The sequence below is a fragment of the Neodiprion fabricii genome, chromosome 2 (assembly GCF_021155785.1).
Source record: "Neodiprion fabricii isolate iyNeoFabr1 chromosome 2, iyNeoFabr1.1, whole genome shotgun sequence".
Lineage (NCBI taxonomy): Eukaryota > Metazoa > Arthropoda > Insecta > Hymenoptera > Diprionidae > Neodiprion > Neodiprion fabricii.
The window spans coordinates 25,334,923-25,357,552 of NC_060240.1; the positions used below are offsets into that span (position 1 = coordinate 25,334,923).

General features: G+C 39.3%; 2 protein-coding genes across 4 annotated transcripts; both read left to right on the top strand.

The window, feature by feature from the left end:
* The first annotated feature begins 549 nt into the window (after positions 1-549).
* On the top strand, positions 550-13,825 carry LOC124175290. Of its 3 annotated transcripts, none has more exons than XM_046555365.1 (3): positions 550-942; positions 11,337-11,677; positions 11,950-13,825. In XM_046555365.1, exons 1-3 carry the CDS (start codon positions 860-862, stop codon positions 12,240-12,242), a joined length of 717 nt encoding a protein of 238 aa, XP_046411321.1. In that variant the 5' UTR covers positions 550-859; the 3' UTR covers positions 12,243-13,825. The 3 variants fall into 3 exon arrangements, with proteins under 3 accessions (XP_046411321.1, XP_046411322.1, XP_046411323.1); XM_046555366.1 differs by lacking the exon at positions 550-942 and adding an exon at positions 7,412-7,455; XM_046555367.1 differs by lacking the exon at positions 550-942 and adding an exon at positions 7,437-7,465.
* A 1,903-nt stretch (positions 13,826-15,728) lies between these two features.
* LOC124175728 (palmitoyl-protein thioesterase 1) lies at positions 15,729-19,428 on the top strand. Its single transcript, XM_046556174.1, has 7 exons — positions 15,729-16,007; positions 17,079-17,188; positions 17,286-17,413; positions 17,529-17,687; positions 17,777-17,894; positions 18,862-19,020; positions 19,099-19,428. Exons 1-7 carry the CDS (start codon positions 15,878-15,880, stop codon positions 19,240-19,242), a joined length of 948 nt encoding a protein of 315 aa, XP_046412130.1. The 5' UTR covers positions 15,729-15,877; the 3' UTR covers positions 19,243-19,428.
* The last annotated feature ends 3,202 nt before the right edge of the window (positions 19,429-22,630 follow it).

A 22,630-nucleotide genomic window follows, 5' to 3' on the forward strand; every position in this document is an offset into this window, starting at 1 on the left:
TATCGTTAAAAAAAAACTGTTTAAATATTGTTGGAATTAGGAAAAACGAGGACGCCTAACCATTTTCGGCTATCGTCGATCCTTTTTTGGTTATTGCAACGCAAAGTCAGTTTGTGAGGTTTAATCTACTTTTTTAGTTAAATAAGGCTTTAACGTCGATTTATTTTTGCACGAGCATTAAATTTTCGCAACAGTTACGAGTAAATATAGTATAACAGTGATCGAAACGAGAAAGCATAGTAACGGATACTAGACTTTCCGGTAACGGCTAAAAAACTAATTTTCATATTGTAGCTGGAATTTTTTTTTTCGAATGTGGTGAAAAATGAAAATAGTTGAGGAACTAAAAATTTCTCTCATTATGCCGAAAGGGCTTATCCGCCAAACATACGAGCTTTTATCCTTGTTTATTTTTTTTTCTCAAACCACGGACTCGCGGGAAACGCGAGCACGTGCCTAGCAGGATCGTGGTGGGGGTCTGGTGGCGACTACCAACGAATATAGCATAAATACGAGTTGACGCATTGAAAACGGCACTCACCTCCTGACTCGGAGCGCTAGCGTGCGTAAGCCGCTTGGTAAAAGGGACGGTAACTCACAGTGTGACCCAAGACACGGAGCTTGCGGTACCTACGTCGACGAGAATCGCGTGTTCCATACCTGCGAATGTGTGTTAACGAAAAGAATTTTTTCGACATTGAAGTTGACGATAATCTTCCAAGAGTATCGAAATACTGCAGAGCGAAAACGTGAAATATTGTGGCAGTCGAGGATTTTTTTAACAGAGAAATCATCGTCCAAGTGAACAGTGCTTGCCAAAATTCAGGCAAAAGTGGAATCCGTCCCGGTGGAATCGGCCATGGGCCTCGTTTCGTCCACTTTCGCCTCCTTGGCCATTCAATTGGCCTGGAATTGTCAGAGGCTTCTCGACCCTCAGTACAGGTTAGTGGAAACTTTGGGATTTAAGGAGTTTAAACCCTGCGGACGTGCCGACAACGATATCTCGTAATCAATTTTCCGGGATTACAACTCGGTTGATACCAAAAAACCAAGCAGAGAATTCACGCGGATTAATTTTGTTGCGAGTGTAAAAGAATAGAAAAAAAAAACAAAATAAAAAATGAATAAATAATAAAAACCCAAGATCTTGAAAACGTTAATCCGAAGCACGAGGCCCGATATCTCTTCTTGACTTTGCACAACGTGATAAATGATAAATTGAAACGGGAACAACAAAAATATGAGCAGCGATAAAACAAGCCGTGCTCATGGTCATCTGAAACTGTAGTGGTGAACAATTTAAGACGTAAGATCGGCCGACAATTGTCGAACGAGAAGCAAAGCATCGTGATGATGAGATGATAGTTTTTGCACAATCAGTGCTAGAGTTCGTTTTGTTTATCGTGCTTAACGAAATGTCAGAGCTCCCGAAGTCGTAGAGTAACGATTTATCCTGAAGATTTATCGTTACAGTGACGTCACTAATTTCATGCTCGTATTTGCCGTAGGGAAAGGGACCCTCGAGTGATAGTCGAAGACCACGTCTTCGTGTCAGCCCGCATGGTCACTTTCTCTGCAGGCGAAACCACCGGTTGAACTTATCTCATTCGGCTAATAACCGTTAGATATATCGCCTCGTAGAACGTATTTAATGTCTCTGCGTATCTTCGTCCGTGTTTACACCGTCTGGGATATTATAAGAATTGAACAAACAGTTCAATTCGATGACCCGTTACCAAGTTTCCTCTTTATTTACCACATTCCATGACTGATTCCACCACGACACTGAGATAAGCCTAATGGTTGCACGTATTCCGACCTGGTCGAAAGTTGGAAAGGAAAAGTTCCAGGAAGATCCCGCAGTTTCGTTAGAGTCATTGAATTACTGTCGAAGTTAGTTTTCGTGAGATTACGAACGATAATCGAGAATGTCGGGACTGCTTGATGTGCTGACAGACGTTTCGCAAGCTTCCGTTATTCCATTCATACAATTCGAGCTTTGGAGTGAAGCTTGACGAAAGAAATTGTGAAATGAGGTGAATTCCTCAAGCCCGAACAAACCAAGTTCTTTCAGTACCTGTTAAGCATTAATTCTTATTGTTAGTGCAAGATGAGGACGGCGTGCATTTTATTTAAATGATGAAAACATTCGTGTTGGTTTCGCTTGAAAATATGCTGAAAACTAATTGGAAACATTATAATTAGGTCTACGCTCTTAATCGCTAACTCGTTGTTTTCAATAATACGGGATCGGAACATCAAAACAACTTGCAAATAATATTGACATTTCAATAATAAAATCTCACGGTTTAAAATTTTCTCATCTCAACAACTTCGCTTAATTATCGTACAATTTTTAACGGACCTTCGACGATGTGTGGAAACTTTTATAAACCTTAAATATTTTTTCCAACTGTACAGCGGTATTCGCTCGATTCCATATGGGTTGATAATCGTTTCTACACTCAATGAAAGACTTTGAAACTCAAGGTGCAAACCCAGTTCACCTTCACTTTTAACCGAAGGAAAATTTCATTTCCAATAAAAGTCGCTGCTCGCGTATCTAGCGATTGAAGTAACTTCTACGTATGCTCACCAAGTAAAAAATAGTTTGCCGGAACGTTGGTTCAGTTATCCGTGACCTTGATCAAAGTTACCAAGTTCCAATAACATCATCTTGAGCATAAGTGGGTAGAAAACATCAGTGATGAAATATTCTTTGCAGCGATTGGTAACCACCAAGTTTCATTTCGGTGATAGGTTTGATGGGTACAATTTAAAGCCATCATTTTTTCATCCTTCCATCACAGACTTCATCGCTTTTGTAAAGTTATCGCAAGTGAGCATGTAACCACGTTATTTCCAGCCAGGATTTTCTGTTCAAAGCCATAAATTTTTTTCCACGTTGTGAAATTTTGCCTGGTGTATGAATTTTTCAATTTCTAACCAGGATTACTCGCGATTTTCGCTACAGATCTGTTTCTGGCGATAGACCAAAAACGCTAACTCAAAGCATAAATTTCGTCCACACGAAAGCTTGTACGAACAGTTCGCCAGTAAATAGTTTTAATAATTCTGGCACAGAAACTCGTGGCGACTGAACGTCCGATATAGAAGTTCGATCAGGCACGCTTTGGCGTTTCGGAAATCACAATCTCAAAAATATTTCAGTTTACCAGTGCAAAAAAAATTCCTACGACATTGAATTTCCACAGCGAGCCACAATTTCTCACCATTAAATATACGTTATTATTATCGTTATCCTAGAATGGATATGTTATACAGTGTATTTACTATCTGACGTTCTTAACGAACGGTAATATTATAATTAAAGTGTACGTCATCGGCGTGTAGAAAAACATTGGATTTAGTTTTCAGCGCCACTACAATTGTTGGATGTAGACTAGGCCGATAGTTCCTGAGGTCAATCGTGATGGGTATAATGACCGACAATTTTTCATAAACTGTTTCATCCTTCACCTAGACGTATTAGTAACAATTCCCCGGAAGGCCGTTAGGGCTCACTGAATGCTATCTGACAATTTTCAAAGCGATAGCTGAACTTTTTCATGCTCGGTAAAATCTATGCGGGTACTTCTTCACAAATATCGAAATCAAGGTTGTAATTTGTCTTGTATAATTTTTTACCAATAGCTGAACGTTAGATTCAAAGAAAACTTTATTTTTTAATCGTTCTGTACTGTACGCATATAATTTGAAAATCAACTTCTCGGCAGACAGAAAAATCTTTATACATACACGTCTTTACTTCAATTATCACTATTAAATAAATATGTTGTTTGAAAAGCACGTAATGTAATTGTTTCGAAATAATAAGTATTCTCGGCGACTTGAATTAACGTTTCTATAATTATCAAATCAAGCTTTTCTCTACAGATCAGCAAATTGTTCGAGAATGAGAATCCAACTAGTATTCTCATTTTCCACTTGTTTGAAATAGAACAAACGAACCATGAAGCGCCGGCTTCCAAACCCGAAGGTGCTACTGAAGCTAAATTAATTTTAGTTGGAGCCAGATCCGGAGCTCGCACAAAAAAAAAAAAAATAAAAAAATGGAAAACGAACCCTGAACTTGAAACAAAAATGTCAAGTAAGTTATGCAACATTTCGTACGAAATATCTCGTTATTTCTCGAATTTTGACGAATGAAGTTTCATTTTCTAACAAAGGCGAATGAATTATCCAATTTCAGTCAAGATTGATTTTCTCCTCACATTCCTGTATTCTTCGATAAATCATAAATTCGTTACTTACGAACCGTACGTAGATTTCGCACGCATATATCCCTAGTGTTTTTTCTTTCTTCTTTTTATAACTTTTATTTATTTATTTATTTTTTTCATTAGACCCGTTCTTTCTATTTCGTATCAAACGAGAAGCTGAAAGAGAAACCTACGCTATAAGGTCGTTTATTTACAATAAAAAGTTTCTATAATTGGTTTTGCGATAAAATAAAAATGGCGCGACAACGCAAGCTCGCCGGCAATGAGATTATCATTTCTCCTAAGGTTTTCTTAGATAATTTCCTACGCGTAAATAAACCCGCGTTACCGAAGTAACGCAAACCGGCGTGATAACGCGATCGAGTATCGATCATAAGGATCGCGTGGATCCACGCTTTATTGCGAGGGTATAGTTATCGGAATACCTTGCGGTTGGTTGTGAACTTGAGAGCTCCAGGGGATTCGAAATCCGCGTTAGCTGGCGACAAATTTAAAAGTAACTAAAAATATACCAACCAACTTTATACAAGCTGCTGCTGCTACTCGAGTAGGTACAGATCGTTACACAAGAGCGTTTGTGTTGGTGGTGGACGTGGCCTACGCCTACACCACGTCTCGGTAGGAGATCAGCCTCTCTAATTTCAGTCCGTTCCAGTGCGTCCGCACTCGGTGCGAGTAAACAGATGGCTTATTTATGCGCGCAATTTTTAATCCAGGAAATTTATGTGCGTTCTCAGTTATTCGTCTTCTACTTTGATTATGATAATGCCAAAATTCGCACAGAATTGCTCTTGATCAATTTGTTGATAGAATTTTAGGATTCTTTTTTCCGTGAGCAAAACTAGCTCGAAACTCGTTCCTCGTCCTGTCCAAACTACCATGCGTGACTGTATTTGAAGCGAAGAGCAAAATGTTCAACCTCAAGTTTTAACGGTAACTCGATAACGCAACATCGTTTTTTGAGCGCACCAGCGACAATAATTTATTGATAAATCATTTTCACGGATAAGAAACGGTAGAGACGTCTTCTGGTGTGAACAAGTTGAAATTTTCTTTCAAACCCCGGGTACTGTGGAACCTTATTAATCCATACAAGCACACTTTTACGGGCTCTGCCAGGTTCGAGGAGAAAGCCTTATTGGTCGGTATGAGCACGGAAATCAATTGATGGATATCGTACAAGTCATGTCGTACACACGGTTGAGTACAAGTGTGCGCATAAGACGAAGGCCAGGCGGCGTGATATCGCTTTGTTGGGGCTATTAGCAATTCATTGGTTTTATTGAACAGCTCGATATGCTTGATTGCTCGCAAAGCTGGGTGTGTTTTTTTTTATACCGTGTCACGTATTTGGATCAGAACCCGACTTATTTCACGTGTGCAAACGCACTCCGACTGACACCCGATGTACCCTGCATTGTAAACATATTTCGAACACTCATTCCGCAGTTGAATAAGCCCTGCGCGTGCGTGTGTGCTTAGCGTGTGACAATAAACTGTAATTATATTGCAGAGGTAAACGTTGATACTGGAATGAGAAAAGAGAAATGGGAATTATAGACGCCAACGCGGAGCAAACCCAGGCAAAATTTTTCACCCGAAACTCAAAGTCGCGATCTTCTATCTTCGTTTATCATTCTCTGGATGTCCGAATTCAACGTCGTGGCAGTGACGTTAGCATCGAATTGTTTGACTGCTTGAGTCAGGAAGCAGGTGAAATTAAGGCGGTAAAAAAGAAGGGCTAGACATCGAAGAATTTTTGTTTTCTATTGAATGTAAAAATAAATAACGCGTTTCGCTGTGTTGAAGATGACCGAGGAATGTCGACGTGAAGCCGCGTACACAACAGGTGATACTCGCGCGTGTCTATATTTACAATGAAACAAGAGCGTAGAAAAACAGAACTAGAAGAGAAAAAATAGAATTACAATAGCGCTGAAAAGTATTTTGACAAAGATAGTAATTGAGTTAATTACATGCAAGTATAAACTAGAAACATCAGTAATTTTATTTGTTAAAAGAAATTCGATGTTCTACATAATTGTTAAAAATTAACCAGGAATCATTTTAATGCCCGCTAATTAACCGCCAATTTCATGGAAAGTCGTAATTGTCATGGAAGTAATCGTAGACAAGTGTTTCGAAGAAACGATTGTATATTTGAAAAGCGTATCCGAACAAAACTCTCGTATTGTAAGATTTCTGTGCATGGTTAATTTTCATTTGAACATGAATAAACGAATTTTTCTTAGATATTGTACTGAATTTTTGAATCACTGCTTCAAAAACTCGAGGAAATCTATCGGAGTAAATCATTTTGAAAAAACGTGTTCCAAAAATGAGCCTGGAATGGAAATTGCAAAGATTCTATGTCGTGGCTTGACGAAATCCCAGTCCAGTAAAAAAAAACCGATGAAAGCCAACGAAAAAAAAAATTATGAAATGAAGGTTCAAGTGGAGAAATTAATCTTGATTGAATTGAATCTCGATCTCAAGACTCTCTCCTTCGCGAATAAAAAATTCAATTTCGACAGGTTTAGAAAGCTTGTACATTGTTTCACCTTTTCTCAGTGTCGATAGATCAGGCCTCGTCTCTTTTTGTCAATGAATTCTGTACAAATCACCTAATATGAATCTTTGATTACCTTAATACGGTGTCCAATAAAACATCACTTAAGTCGTGCCAACAATAGCTTCTGAGGAAGTAATTTGTGTCGAGCGATTTGGAGGAGATTTTTATTTTACGTCTCAAATGAGCTGGAATCTATTCAGAGACGGACTGAGATAAGTGTTTTTTTGAATTACAAAAATCATGAAATAATAAGGAAACTTTTCTGAAATAATCGAGAATGGAGTTCCTCGAGTTAAATACTGTGTACATGAAATTTTTTTCCTGTCGCGAAAATATTGATTTAATCGTGTTGAATTTGATCGAAGTTTGCATCGTCGTTTGCTCTTTTGGATGCTTTTTTGCTGGGTCTGCATTCCGGACACATCATTATTCATTTTCTTGGTTTGTTACACTTCTGCTCCTGCCACGCGGATGTTTGATGACGAAGAAACATCGCTCACACCCACTTCTTGTGCACTTTGTGCACCGAACCGGTGCGTTCCACGCCTCCTAATTCGATTCAAACCGTGAGTCCGTACAACATAACACGTGAGCTAGCGAGCAACGTTTCATGCGAGTGAAGTCTACGAGGAAACATGCGTGGGTATAAGTGCGTCTATTCTTAACATCAATTAAACTCAATTAAAGTGGCCAAGCAGCGGCAAAAGTGTCCCTGCAGCCTGCAATGCCACGCTACTCAGAGCACACGAGGTGTTCTTAAACACATAGTGATTCGGTGCACGTACCTACTTGCGTACGATATTGTACATGGTAGTGGTAGGTACAAAACGGCAGCGATATAGTCTAGAGATGACGACAGAGCAGATTCTCTCCTGATAAGTCGTACGACACTGTATAACACATGTGACGATTCGTATTCTTAAAATGAAAATTGAACGTAGTCATCGTGACTTGTACATTCTCCACGACAATCCTCGTCAACCCGATAATTAACACGCCTCACCGAGTTTTCTAAGCAATTAAATGAGACGTCGCACATCGTTCGATTTGTTTTCGCCAAGTTTGATCGGTAACTTATAGTCTGAATGTTATACCCCGAGGATTCCATCTCGACGTAATCGACGGTATATAAGTATTAAGTCACCGATTGGAACGTAATCTTGTACCAATTGAAGGAGATCGATGATGGTGAACGGGGATTCATCCATGTGAAGAATACGAATGGTCGAGTGAACGAGATAAAAGAAGGGAAAAGAGCTGGGACCTTGGAAGTTCGAGAACTTGAGACCTTGACGTGTCGATGTGACCGAATCGAGATGTCGTGAAGTCCGAGGCGGTCAAGAATGTCCGCGGACAGCGTACAGACCGATCATGATATGGTTAGATGACTGGACGCGTGTAGGGAGTTTGTCCACTTGAGCATAACGTAATATCTATACTCGTAGACGGTTGTTGTTGGTGTGTGTTGATCGTGTTCGGTGCTCGTGCACCCGGCCGGTCTCTCGTCTAGTTGGCGCGTCTTGGGACTGATTGTGAGTTTGCAGATCCGGCAAGTTACGCCCACTGCACACGGCGTCTCGTATAAACATGTCTCCGATGTTGTACCGGCTGTATAGTAAACGGCAACGGTGATCAACACTTGAGAAGAACTTTTATAAATCTAGATTGATAGATGCACAGACAGACAGGACGACAGTTACAACGATGTTTTCGCGCCGTGAAACGAGTCCAGAGAATTTATACAACAATAGAACAGCGGCGTCGTGTTCAAGGTTCACTGCTAATAAAAGTCTCGGAAACTTGAGGAAGATTTTAAACACGGATTATGCAACGATGTTCCTAATTATCAAACGCTGTCTCGTGTCCTTTTATGGAAACCAGAAGTAGTCCTGGGTGCAGTAGCGATTCAGTGGCGACTTCCGAGGTCAACCGCTCGTAGAGTGAGGTTTATATACTGTCGATAAGAAATCATCTGAATCGTATGGACAAATTTAACGCTATTCGAAGTGAGCTACCTATAAAAGACCTAATTGAAACCGTACTGTAATTCTGACAGGTTGATTGTCGTTCGACTCGAATAAGTTAGCAATAATACACACTTGATCGCTTCTCAAAAAGATTCCAAGTTACGCGTAAGAAGGCACGTGAGATTAGGCAAAATGGTTCCAAGCTGTTGGATGTTAGATGAAGTCACATGATCATGAAAGGCCAGTTAAAGTCACGCGAAGCTGTTCCAAGTCATGCTATTATAAAATCAGGTGAAGTTATATAGAGCAATTTGGATTCGTTGAGACAATAAAATTCTTTCAAACCTTTTGATCTGTAAAAGAGGTGTACGTTAAGTCGAAGGAATATAAGCTGATCTCGAAAATTGAGATAATGAAATAATTTATCTTCTGATTTTAATGACCGGTTAAGAAACCGAACTATTTCAAAGGGAATTCAGAGTTTTTGGAAACACTGTAAACATACAGAGCAATAACGAATATTCAAATCACATATTATCGACGTGTTTTTACTTAATATGGTAATTCTTGTTTACTGCCAAACAAGTCGTACTAGACCAGTAAATGAATGGGAGGTATTTCAGAACCACACCAGCTTCATGCGTTGCGAATCGATTCGCGCACGATCGGAAATAAATGTGAGATCGGGAACAAAGTAGAAAAAGAGAGCATTGGACATGAGCATGCGAAGAAGACAATGTCTGGATGTTTCGTAAGCGTGTTGGATCTGTGGGCAAAGGTCCTAATTGTACAGCAAGGGTATTGGAAACGTTAATTATTGAACTTGTATATGAATTGTGTTAATGAAGGCTTCGAATGTTTTCTTGTGTCACTGAATTTCACGTTGTATGTCACCTGATACATGAATTTCGGGAATTGATACTCAGCTTTTTTTCACGTGGTATGCGGAATCCAATTGACATTCATTTTTGGGTAAAGGTGCCTCTTGTAAAAATGCACAACACGAAAGTCGCACTGTACTGACAATCCAATTTAAAGGTCAACGCCTTACTTTCCAATAAATTTAAGTTCTAGTGTTTAAAGTGATATGCCAATCAAAGTCGTGTGTGATGGCCTTGCTCGAGTGCACATGCATAACAAGTATCCGTGAATCACCGTGCGACGTAAATCGAATACTTAAGTGGTAGATGGAGTATTCCATAATTAGTCGATGGAATCCGATGGACACCTGCGTTAAAGGCCAGCGATAATCTACCTTACGTAACAGGACGATATTGAGAAACGTATCGCCAAAAAAGGGCCCTCGCTAATTTCTCTGTTCAGGAGCAAGAAGTGACGACTTGTAACTCGGGGCAAAGACCCATGTCGCTGGTATACACGTCATTCTTGTACCCGGAACATACGTGAGCAAGGCACGATTGTGTGGTCCAACTCGGTTCAACCAATCTCAGTCAACTTCAACACGAGCATTCAGCTCTACTCACGACGAGTGCGAGCGCACCGGATTGTACTTGGACGTTTTGCCGATTCATAAGCAAGCAGCAAACGCACAGATAGATAACCACGCAGTCACTATCTCGTAAAACTGAGGTTTAATAACTGTTTGCAAAAAGATGATAAGCGAAGTTCGAACACAGAGAAAATGTAAATCAGATCTCGATGAAGAGCTGTTCGTTTAATCTCCGCAAGAATTGCTGCGGACTTCTATTTCGGGTTCGGTCCATGTCAATTTAACCCATTCTCGGTCAGGGTTCATCAAACTGCCCTTAACTCGCAAGACGCAGCGGCTGCTTCTCACTTAACCATTTGTCAGCTCTTTTTGTCGGGTCCATATAATACGAGTGGAAAAAATTCCAGCGACGAAACGAAGAACTAAATTACATTCAATCTACCGAACGAATGTTACGGTGCATAATTTATAATACCCGGAATTACATCATGTCGATATTCAAAGAGCAAGCGTGCAGCCGTGATTGGATACCGAAATAGAAACCGCGTCACGAACGAAAAAAGCCAGACAGATATTATTGAGTGTACAGTGTATCCATAACAGTTCGCACAAAGCATTCGTACGAGGCCGAGTTGTCACAATCACGTGAATGAATCAATCCCCGTAAGCTTTTCATTCTTATCAGAGCTGAAGAAAGATCTCTTTTCATGCCTAACCAGACACAGTAAGGCAAGGGCCAAGAGCCAAGAGGTTAAAAGGACAATACGGCGCCGGTTCCACGAGCACAATAACTCGCACGGTACACCAGACGAACAGCCTGCACTAAAAGCATGTGGCTGATAACGACATTTCCTAACTCATACCCAAACTCGTCATCCGTCGGAGCCTTTGACCCTGGACCTCAGACGAGATTGAAATATTGGTAGGGCTACTTGGTAGCTAGCGACTTCTCGAGATCCTTCCGCGTTAGCTGATCATGCAAGATTCACGAATCACAAGCCACATTTACGCACTTTACAATCTTGTAACATTCGCAGAAAAGTTATCATCGTTTCGTTCATTCTCTAAAAGACCATAACGAGATGTGTTGTTCGGATTTACAGATGCGTAGAGTTGAAACGAGCTACAGAATCGCCGTCACCGGACAACCAGAAGCTGGGTCATACGGTTGATCATGAATCGCAGCGGCCAACCACAGTCGTCGACAAACGGAGTCCAGTAACCCACCTGAATCAGAGGACACGTGTGATTAACCGTCAACGATACAGGAAGAGACCTGCCAGCTTCGACACTGCGATGATAGCGAATCGGTGCGACAATCCGTCCGCCGTTCGTGTCACCTGCGTCGTTACTTCAACCCCGAGCTTGAAACGCAACCCTCAGCCCCAGTTCTGGGACGTCACTTCTTCCTCGGGCTGCTCTTCAGACTCCGGATCGTATTTGGGTGAGTTTAAAAATCCGAAATCCCAAATGACCTTGTATAATTTTTGACCACGCAGAATTTTTCAGACCTTCGACGGTTGTAATCCAGCTCAAGTTTCAATCTGAGTTTACCGAAATGAATTTCCATGAATAGCATCGGATTCCGTAGAATTGACAAATTTCGTGAAGCATTTTCAAAAATCAGAGAATAGCCAGTTACAGGACTTCTTGATTTGGCAAAATTGTTATGAATATGCGCATTGCCAATCAATGAGAAATCTTTGTTCGTTACAGATTCGGATTCGGACGTGGAAGATCGTCTGAGCGGATCATTCGCGGTAAAGAAACACGAAGAAACTGAGGATGAGAAAACTTTTTCGATGTCGGCAGAAGAAGAGGCGGCCTTGAGGATGACAGTGGGTCGAGGTCACTTCAGCAGGTCAAAAAAAGACAGATTCCTCAATCATTTGAGGTTGGAAAAACGGCTCAACGGTCTGAGCGATAACTTCTGTGGAGCAAATCACCGTGGCCGTGGTGGTATAACAGGCAGACGTTACTCTGGGGATCTGTACAGGGTCTTGTACTAGTCTAGATTCAGAATTTTACCACGGAATATGCCCTATGGAAATTAATCGAGTAATCCAAAACGGTTGTGATACCGGAGGTGAGCACTTTCACGGTTATTTGGATGAAACGATAGCTGTTTCGGCACTCAAGGATCACGTGACGAATGTGAGGATGGAGGAACTTGAGTGTGATACAAGTTCCAATCCAACATCTTCACATACATGTGCAAATTGTACAGTGTTCATTGAGCAGCCGAGACTTGTGCAGATAAGTGTTCATCTCTGATGCGTTATGCGGGGTTTGATTTACAAGGCGAGTACGGGTCAGTAGTAAAAGCCCTAACGAGGCCAAGAACGAAGCCTGCGATAAAGCGATACTCGAACCACATATACGACTGTGTGGGTGCAAACGATTCTTGGGAAACTTTGTTCCACATTCGAAATTTTGTGACGTTAATTTCTCGATCCTAGAATGGTAACGGCTTCGCAATAGCGATGACAACTGCATGGACAAATTCGCGTCATTCGATGAAATTTACGACCAGTCGTCACTTCTGTACAGTACATACAGTCAATCAGCGCAAAGCCAATTCTCTGTCTATTTGGTTCTTCAAAGTGATCTGATATTTAACACGATTGTTTTGCCCCTTGGTCCTGAAACGTGACGCGTGCGATACCTACTCGACGAACGTGGTTGCGAGCTATGCGAACTTGAGACCATTTACAATCGTTCTGCATCATCGCGAATGCTCGCTATACATAGCTGGATACCTTCTTTAGGATATCAAAGTCGTTTTAGTGCAGGCGGATTTTTAATTTATCGAATCTCATACGTAGTATATACGTGTCATTGTAAACTGGTACTTTTAGGGCCTTCAGCCAAGGTTTACACACGATTGCTTTCAACCGGGCACCTTGAGTCGTTTTTTTTTTTTTTTTCTTTTTTTTATCTCATCCTGTTTCTCACAGTTATCTTTGTTTCAAGACTTTAGATATGGCAGCGAAAAGCCGCTTTTATACGATGAGTAAACGAAACCGTGTGTTTGATGTTTGAGCAAATGATTCTTCGGTCATTTCATATTTTATTTACATATACGTTATAACTGGTATTACGATTCATTATTTAAAATATTTATATCCGGTCAGTTGAGTCAGAATGCCGCGTGTTCGATAAAAACTATTATAAAACGAACGTTACCTACTTCGAACTTTTCCTTTATTTCTTTTTTTTTTTTTTCTCTCTTCTGTCTCTGTTTAAACTGTAATTTTCTTCGAACACGCGAATAAACACATGCTTGGCTAAATTGTGGGTCAATTCCGCACGACTAGCAACCACGTAAATTCACATAATACGGTAGGATACGACGAGTGCAAAAAATTAAAACCTTATATAATTGCATTGTCTTAAAAATCATATACACAGTAGTCTAGGTATACTTATATGCTACGGTAATTGAAAATTTATAATCGAATCGAATTTAAGGTACGAAAGTACTCGTACAGTTGTAGAAGGGTGATTGAGCCAATACAGGAATGTATAATGAAATGAAAAACCCCATTGAATGAATAGAACTTACCATGTATAAATTGTATCAAATATTTCATACGCTAGACGACATGTTCATTTATTGGCATAATCCCTTGATGATAAAAAAGAAATGTTTACGTGTAGTATATCATGTAAATAGTGTCGCGATATCGACACAAAAAAGACTGCTTGAATAATTGAAAATAGTCTAATATTATATAGATTATGTTATTGCTAATTCTTCAAATATGTATTATAGGTATACCGAATTACTGCAGCGCGTTGTACATATGTACAATGGAAATTTTATAATAATCTTAACTATTATTATCCTCGCAAAAGATTTACATGTTTCAATATATTCTATGTAATCAATCCCATATATCATTATACATCCCGTGTTACGAACTGAATTCGAAAGAATGATTATTACTTTCATGATTTATATATATTTTTTTTTTTTTTTTATTTTCTTGCGAAATGAATCTGTTTCTATATTTTATAATAAATGTGTGTGAAAAATAATAACTCTGTGATGCATTTACACTGGTTAGAATTATTTCTTACCTGTCATGATTTTTTTTTTTTTCTAATTCATCAAACCAAAATATACACGAAAGTTGAATCGTTGACGATTGCTGATTTGCATAAAACATAACAAATAGACGTTTAACTCCCAAGATTCTTATCAGCGCAAAGTAAAGTGAACGCAATGACGAATCACTTATTCGAAGATGAAGGCAAAAGGGGTAAACACTGCCCGCACACTTGACGGACTCTTTAGGACCACCAAGGAAACTACGAAGATAATATTGTGACATTTTACCCTTATGTTATCGCAAAATGTGGATTATCGAAAGTTCTCGAGCTTATACGGATAAGGGAAGTACCTAATTTGGTTAATTGTAAAATAAAACATAACACGCGTCTCATTTTCACACGCACAATTCCCGTGGATATTTCACTTAAAATTTCACGTTTTTATGTGAGTAAAAAATTTGCGTCGCAATTTGGACACGTGAGATTCGTCTCGAGTGGTGTACACGCGTTTACAAAAATATATTCACACCAAACGTCGGTTCGTAGTAACACTATTCAGATGTAGCCTTGCGACCCACATTGCTTACTCTTCACCCGGAAGTGTTTTTCGGCCCTGAGACCTGCGAAAAGACCCTACGTTACTAAATTTATCGCCCATTCTTTGGCAGCTCAATTTATACGCCGTGGCCCTGTAATTACCGCGCAACCTAACCTCTGACTATTTCTTTCTCGTGAAAATATCAGCAGTTTACAAAGAGAGTAAAAAAACATTTAGGTAATAAAGCAATAGAAACATCGTGCCGTATGTTTACGTGTACAATATACATGTAATTACGATGCAAAGTATGATTTACGCTGGCAAATTAAACATAGTAGACGTTACAATTGCAGGTTCTATTACTGAATAATGTAGTTGATAATTGGCTTTTTACCGTAATATGGCTACTGGGTCAATTTTTATGCAAAGTTTAAATTATATTACGCTATTGAAGTCGAAAAGTACCCGAGAAGTACGTAATATTCAATAATTATAAGACAAAATCAAATATTTCTGTAGGGTGCAAATCTGTTTAGGACCTCGTAAAGTGCACATTGGGGTGAAATTTAATACATCAGATTAATACCGGTTGATTCGGAATTTGAAAATGTCCGTAATTTAATCGTGACGAATGAAATTGTCAAAAATGTATACCTTAACGATGCTAACGAAACTACGAAATAACGATAATCAAAATGCTGTATCCCATCGGAACCGGGTCATTACTTTTTTTTTACTGAAGTAAATCTGGATTTTCCAGATACTAATTGAAAATAATGACAAGGGATTTAGTCAAGTTTAAAATCCTGAGCATCGTCCGAAGATAAATACCTATAACGCGCAATACGCGTGTGTTTCAACGAGTTCCTATAATTCCCGCAAGAGGCTCTGCGCGATGAAAAAAATAGGCGAACATTAGTACACACAGACTTGTTTATCAGGCTGACATTGCATATTTGTGAACTGCATATAACAATTTGAAAAGTGGTGTAAACCTTATTTACACGTGGTGGATTGTTCATTTGTCACCGGTAGAAGTCAAACGTTAAAATGTTCGCGGGATATAAAATAATAATATTTCTATCGGTGTTTACATTCGGTTGTGAATACTCACTGGCTGAGAACCAGAATCACGGCGGCCCTGAGCCCCAGATTCCAGTTGTTCTTTGGCACGGAATGGGTAAGTCGAATTAACGCTAAACATGAGAAAGAAAATATGTTCTTGAAGTAACATTTATCTCTAATCTCGCAAACAAGTCGAAACAAGTGACAAGCAACCGGCACCCGTGTCGTATACAATTTTAATTCATCGAGCTTTGCAATTTGCCCGTAAGATGCCAGCACAGTTTTCTTATTCGCACATACGATTCAGATTCTGTCAATCTATTAAATATGTCCCTAATGGTTCCTGTTGCGATTAGTCTACATGTCCTTAGCCTTCACAACCAGCGTGAAGTTTTACTTTGTTTACTTTGAACGAATCAGACTAACGATGAGCTTTTGCGAGCTTGCTTTTCGAACTCTTTATCAACCGTTGTTGTGCGCTTTAGTGTGACTTTCACTTCATGACTTCGTCGTTTTTGTCAGTCGGTAATGCAGACAATGTTACAGTCGGTAAGGCGGGTTCCGTGGTGTTCTTGTAAGGGGGATTGCCGCGAGATCAACAACAAAGGGGTAACTGTATCCAACGACGTTGCAAACCGGGGAAAATTTACCCAACTCCAACAATTTATCGGTGTTTTGATAATTACTGAAAAGCGGATGGATTCATAAGATAAAATTTATCGGACATAAGATGTCCAACTAATTTTGAATTATGAGCTTTTTAAATTATTCCAATCCTTTGGCCAAACAAAGATGCAACATGAACTGTTCACTTTAAAGTATTCTGTCACGTTTCTGTGTATTATATTTATTAGTATAGTCATGTTCACATAAACATCATAAAAATCATTTTGCAGACTCATGTACCGATGCAATATTTATATTCCATTTGCAATTTCAAAAAGTTTCGAGAATACTGTCTCGTTCTGTATAATTAAGAAACTCCGATTACTGATCAGATCAGATAAGTGATCTTTTTCCAGCCATAATTAGAAAAGTGTTCAAACAGTCTAAACATACAAAATGATCGCATGGCTTCGCTGTTTGATAAATTTGACCAATTTTTTTCACGCTCGATACTTTGGACACAATTTTGTTCCTCAAGTTCATTAGAACCAACGAATAGTTACGTAAATAATTATTGCAGGTGATAGCTGCTGCTTTTCTTTCAGTCTTGGGCAGATAAAGAAGATACTCGAAGTCCATTTAACCGGTGTATACGTTAAATCCATTCGTATCGGGGGTTCCGAAATCGAGGTACACCCAATAATTCAACAAACACGATTGTAACCTTTCATCACGCTCATTACAGTACTTGTTTTATAATTTTACTACCTTTAGTCACTCTTTGTAGGACGTTGAAAACAGCTTCTTCAAAAATGTAAACGACCAAGTTGCCGAAGCTTGTAATCAGTTGGCCCAGGACACCCGTCTTCAACGCGGCTACAACGCCATAGGATTTTCACAAGGAGGACAGTTTCTGTAATAAGATAATAACGATGAAAAATACTACATATATCTAAAAATATAACAACAACATTTTCAAAGGCTCCAATATCTAATTCGTATCTTAATATTGATTACTCGTTTGAACCAGACGAGCGGTCGCCCAGAGGTGTCCCAACCCGCCAATGCTGAACCTCATCTCTCTTGGGGGTCAACACCAAGGAGTCTACGGCCTTCCACATTGCGCGTCCTTAGAGCACCGCCTCTGCGACTACTTGCGACGGATGCTCAACTATGCAGCCTATCTTAAGTAATGTTCTAATTGAAACGACTTAGGGTAACGTGTTGTCGAAGTCAAAAAGGTACGATGGTTTCTTAATAGCGTAATTTGAATTCAAGGGAGGTGCAACGCAAGCTGGTTCAGGCCCAATACTGGCACGACCCGCTGAAGGAAGATGAGTACAAAAAGAACAGTATCTTCCTCGCCGATATCAACAACGAGCTGATTTTGAATGAGGTAAGAATTTCGGTAAGCTGCAGATGTAGCGATCGTTAGTAAACAGAGCACGCTATACATTTGCCATCGCAGAAGCGTTGGATTGATAAGGAATCCTAAAATTAGTTGAGAAGCGTAGCTTGAAGCCCGAAAAAATTGTTAGCAAGTATTTTCAGAAGTGGATGTATGTGAGCTAAGATTTCTCGTGAGCAGGACTCGGCCAGTCAAACCGTGGAACGCATTTGGATGATATTTGCACGGGACACTGTTCATATGGCGAAGATAGGCCAATAAAGTTTAGAGCCCAATTACACTGCCGGTTTTGAAACAGATATCGCTAACTCCGTCATTCTTCACGATATTCAAACAAATGCTAATTCAGTCAGATTATTTCGAGTAAACCCCGTTTGGACACCCCAGATAGGACACCAGCTTTATTGGACACAAAAAATAACCGAAAGCTGTATTGGTAACAAAATTAATCGGACACACTCCGATTGGACAACAAGATTTATTCAACACAGTCCGATTCGATACCGAGAATTGAAACGATTTCAAAAACTCCGATTGGACACCAGCGATTTTGGACACAGCACGATAAGACACTGCACATTGAATAAACTTTGACAGACCAAGAAATTGAATGAATCTTCAAACACTGGATTGAAACCAAAACTGTTAAGATATGGAAAAGTAGCCCAAAACTTCGTATTCGATTTTCATTCAGTGTATCCAGTTAACAACACTGTACAGTTCTTCCAGTTCATGACATAGGGTGGTTACTAATACTGCAGTGGAAAAAAAATCCTATGTCCGATGAATCTCTGTGTCCAATCTGTCTGTGACCAAGTAATCTCGTGTCCAATAATTCTAGTGTCCTACCGAGTGATGTTCAAATATCAGGCAAACCAGCAGTAGGCGATCATGCTTGATGCACAAAAGCGGTGAGCCTGTTGGCTGAAACGGGTTTGTTTACTTCTGAATTCAGGACTACAAACAGAACCTTCAAAAACTCAAGAAGCTGGTGCTGGTAATGTTTGAGAACGACACAATGGTTCAACCACGGCAATCAGAATGGTTTGGATTCTACAAGCCTGGCCAATCCGTGCAACTTGAAACTCTTCAAGAGTCTGCCATCTACACAGAGGTATATACCTATTTTTATAACGTGCATCAAATTTTTCCATTCTCCGCATTATTTCAACCATCTTTTATTCACCGACAGGATCGTCTCGGTCTACGTGCCATGGACAAAGCCGGGAAGATTGATTTTTTGTCCATTGCAGTGGATCATCTTCAATTCACGGATGTTTGGTTTATCGAGAATATAATAAATAAATATTTGTCCGGGAATTCTTTCGAATTTTAATTAAATCTGTTCTCTACTCATACGGCTATGTGAACGGATTGATATATGTTTTTATAAAATAATTTTATACCAAAAATAAGATGAAACTCTTGATTGTAATACGATTATAAATAGAAATAACTTGCGAAGATCTTAATATACCTTATCGAACAAAATAAACATACTCATAAAGTAATACAAAAGAAATGAGTTCACGTGTAAATGTTATCTATAAATCTAAATATCTGCGTTCCAAATATTATAATCATCAAAGTGTTTAAATAATTATTATCAGCAGAAAACTAATGATGTATACACATAAATATCCAGCCGCTTATATCACGGTTCAACCCTACATTGATCGCGGAATTAAGCTTCAACACGTGGTTACAAGTAAATATTTTTACCAATGAACTGTTATATTAACGCTATGATAATTTAATATTCTGACTCTTTTCACTCAAGCTACAAAGTACATGTACAGGATTCGTCGTAAGAAATGAAACTCGGAAAAGAAATGAAATTTCTAAAAATAATAGTTTGCGATTTTCGTGCCCCGTTAAAGTGTAATTTTGATGAAAAATCTTCGAAAATCTTCTGTAAGAAACTAGTGCCCTAATCAAATTGGCTGAAAGTTTTACACAGCACGTCTTTTTCAATACCAAAGATTGTCTACAAGTTTCGTAGTGGGCGGAAAAGTAATTCAAAAGTTACGAGTAATAGTTTACGTGGAACTGTGAAATCTCTCATCCATACGTACGATAATGTGGCGGTACGAATGGTGAAAGTTATACAATCGGTATTGCGATACGCGACACATAGTTGAATTCTTACCTTGGACGAATATGCTTCAAAAGTGTTGTCCGGCAGTACGGAACTCACATATCATGTCAGGAATCGCGATAAATGGTAAATAAAGTATACTTCTCCAGAAAAAGTCGTCGACTGAGGTTGTAAACAAAACGCGTGACAATTGAAGATCGCCCTCCAGTGCGCAGCAGCGCCACGCGCAGGGTAAGAAAATAACTTGCCGCGCCGCGAAGTTTGAACCGAATTCCCGCCACTGTGTGAATATTTGTCGATATATCTTCCGAACCACTGCACCGCCCAGTATGAAGTTTTCAGACAACTTTTCGCATTGAAGAAGGCACGCTGTGTATAAATTGTAACCGATTCGATTAGGGCACTTTTCACTTACGAATAAGTTGCCCGCATTTTGCATCAAAACTACACTGAAACGGGGTATGAAAAATCCGAAAAAATACTCTCGAGAAAATCACAAGGGAACCTAAAATTTTTGTCGACGAACTTTTTTCATGTATCGTCTAGGTTTTAAGCTACGTAGACGCGAAAAATCAGAACATTGTTAAAATCAATATATTGGATGAGTTGTCGTGAAGAAATCGTCTGTCGGAAAAATCTGAAAAAATTCAAAATTTATCCTTTCAATGTGTCCTTTGATTGTGTATAAAGGCAGTCAGATTAAAATGGGTCAGGGAAACCGACCGTTCGATTTGACGTCGAATGTCCCATACACACACTGTTAAAAATGATTATGAATTTACTAGACATTTACTGTACAAAAGAGGTGTAAATTTACAAATTCAGTGCAGCAACGTAAATCACTATGCATTTGTTTGAAATTTACAATGAAAATTTTTGATTTTACTAAAATTCATAGGAAAAGCACAAAAAAGTAATTGGATTTCACTAAATTTTGTAGTAAATTTATTGGGTTCATAAATTGAATACACAGTAAATGTATGGTGAATTCATTGTTCTGTATCCGAATAAAACTTCTAATACAGTGTAAGAAGTTCCATACAGAAATTTTTAAACAGTGCAGTAAATCGATAGAAACAAGCCGACTAAACAGTCTATTTTTAGCGGTTCTTTTTATCATTTAAACAAAGTAATTCAATTTTTCATGCTCATCGTTATAATTTGATGCCAACACTTGTACAGAAAAGTTTGATTTTAAAAACAAAGCTGTCCCTAACACCGCGTAAAATTGCGGATAAGTAATGTACACTTAATGATAACGTGTGTAAAATTAAGCTATTGGCGAGTGCGCATGCGTTAAAAAAATTCCTACCGTGTAAAACATAACATTTTAATTATCCGCATGCGCCAACGTCATTTTAAACATTCTTCGAAAATAGTTACGCAGGCTTCGAAAATCGAACTCTCCCAGCAGGTATTGGAAAAAAGTGATTTCCGACCGAAACCAATACATTTTTTATATCACCACAGGCGATCAAAATTCAAATAGTGAATATCGTCTATTTAGTACAATATTTTCCACAAATTTTTTCTCAACGCCAAAAAATTTTTGTTTCGCGATTAAAAAAAAATAGTCATGACTGAGTAACAAACCAAATGAATCAGAATTACGAATAAGTTGAATATTAGACGTCGACAGAATAATCGTTTTGCTCGGAACTTTAAAAAAAAAAAAAGAAAAAGGAAAACGAAAACGACTCGCATTTGCAAAATATTCAACGTCTTCGAACATGGACATTAGTCGAGTTGAAGCGACAAATTTGAGTAAACTCTCCAAAAATCGTAATGAGTTAACGACGGTAAAGAATCAGTAATCCCGTGATACTCGAGATCGACTGCCGAGTATAAATCCGACGTTTTGAAGAAAGGCATATCGCCAGGGCCGAAGCGCGTAGCCCCCTCATCTCGCGGACCGGGCGGCGCGTGGCTGGTGCCCCCATTAAGAGATTACATTATGACTTTACGCTGTACATATACGTATGTATTGTAAGTACATGCGGACGTTAGGTACATATGTACGAGGCTCACTCCCCGTTCGGCTAGGTATAGAAGCGCGCAGAGTTAACTGTACGTACCCTCATCCCCGTCGCTACCCATTGTACGCGAAAGAGGGATTCATACATGCAGATAAATATGTTTTTATACAAAAAGTCGCCCACCCCCGCTCGCTGCAGAGCGGCATACAAACACGGTCATCATATGATTACATGGTACACTCTCCGAGAGGCCGACTCCGGCTCTCTTCTCTATAATATGCATTATACACACTCGGCGAATGAGTGCGTGGGTGGGCGTAGTAGCGTGTCGGTGTATATACAGGCATTACCAAATGAAATATCTTTACGAAGCACACGAATTGTATGCTACGTAATATACTGCTGCAGGGTTCGCCGACCCACCTGACCCGCGAAAAGATTCAAAAGACTCCGCGAGATATTCACGGTACAAGCGGGAGTACAAGAATTTATATTTTCAAATCGCATTGCGTTATGTTGTTGAGAGAAATTGTTCTGCCACTCTGTCTCAACGGTAGAATTTCAATCCAGCGAGCCGATTGATAAGTGATGCCAATTTTATCCAAACTCTTAAGTTTGAATCGAGTTGATCGCTATTTGTTGAACTATGT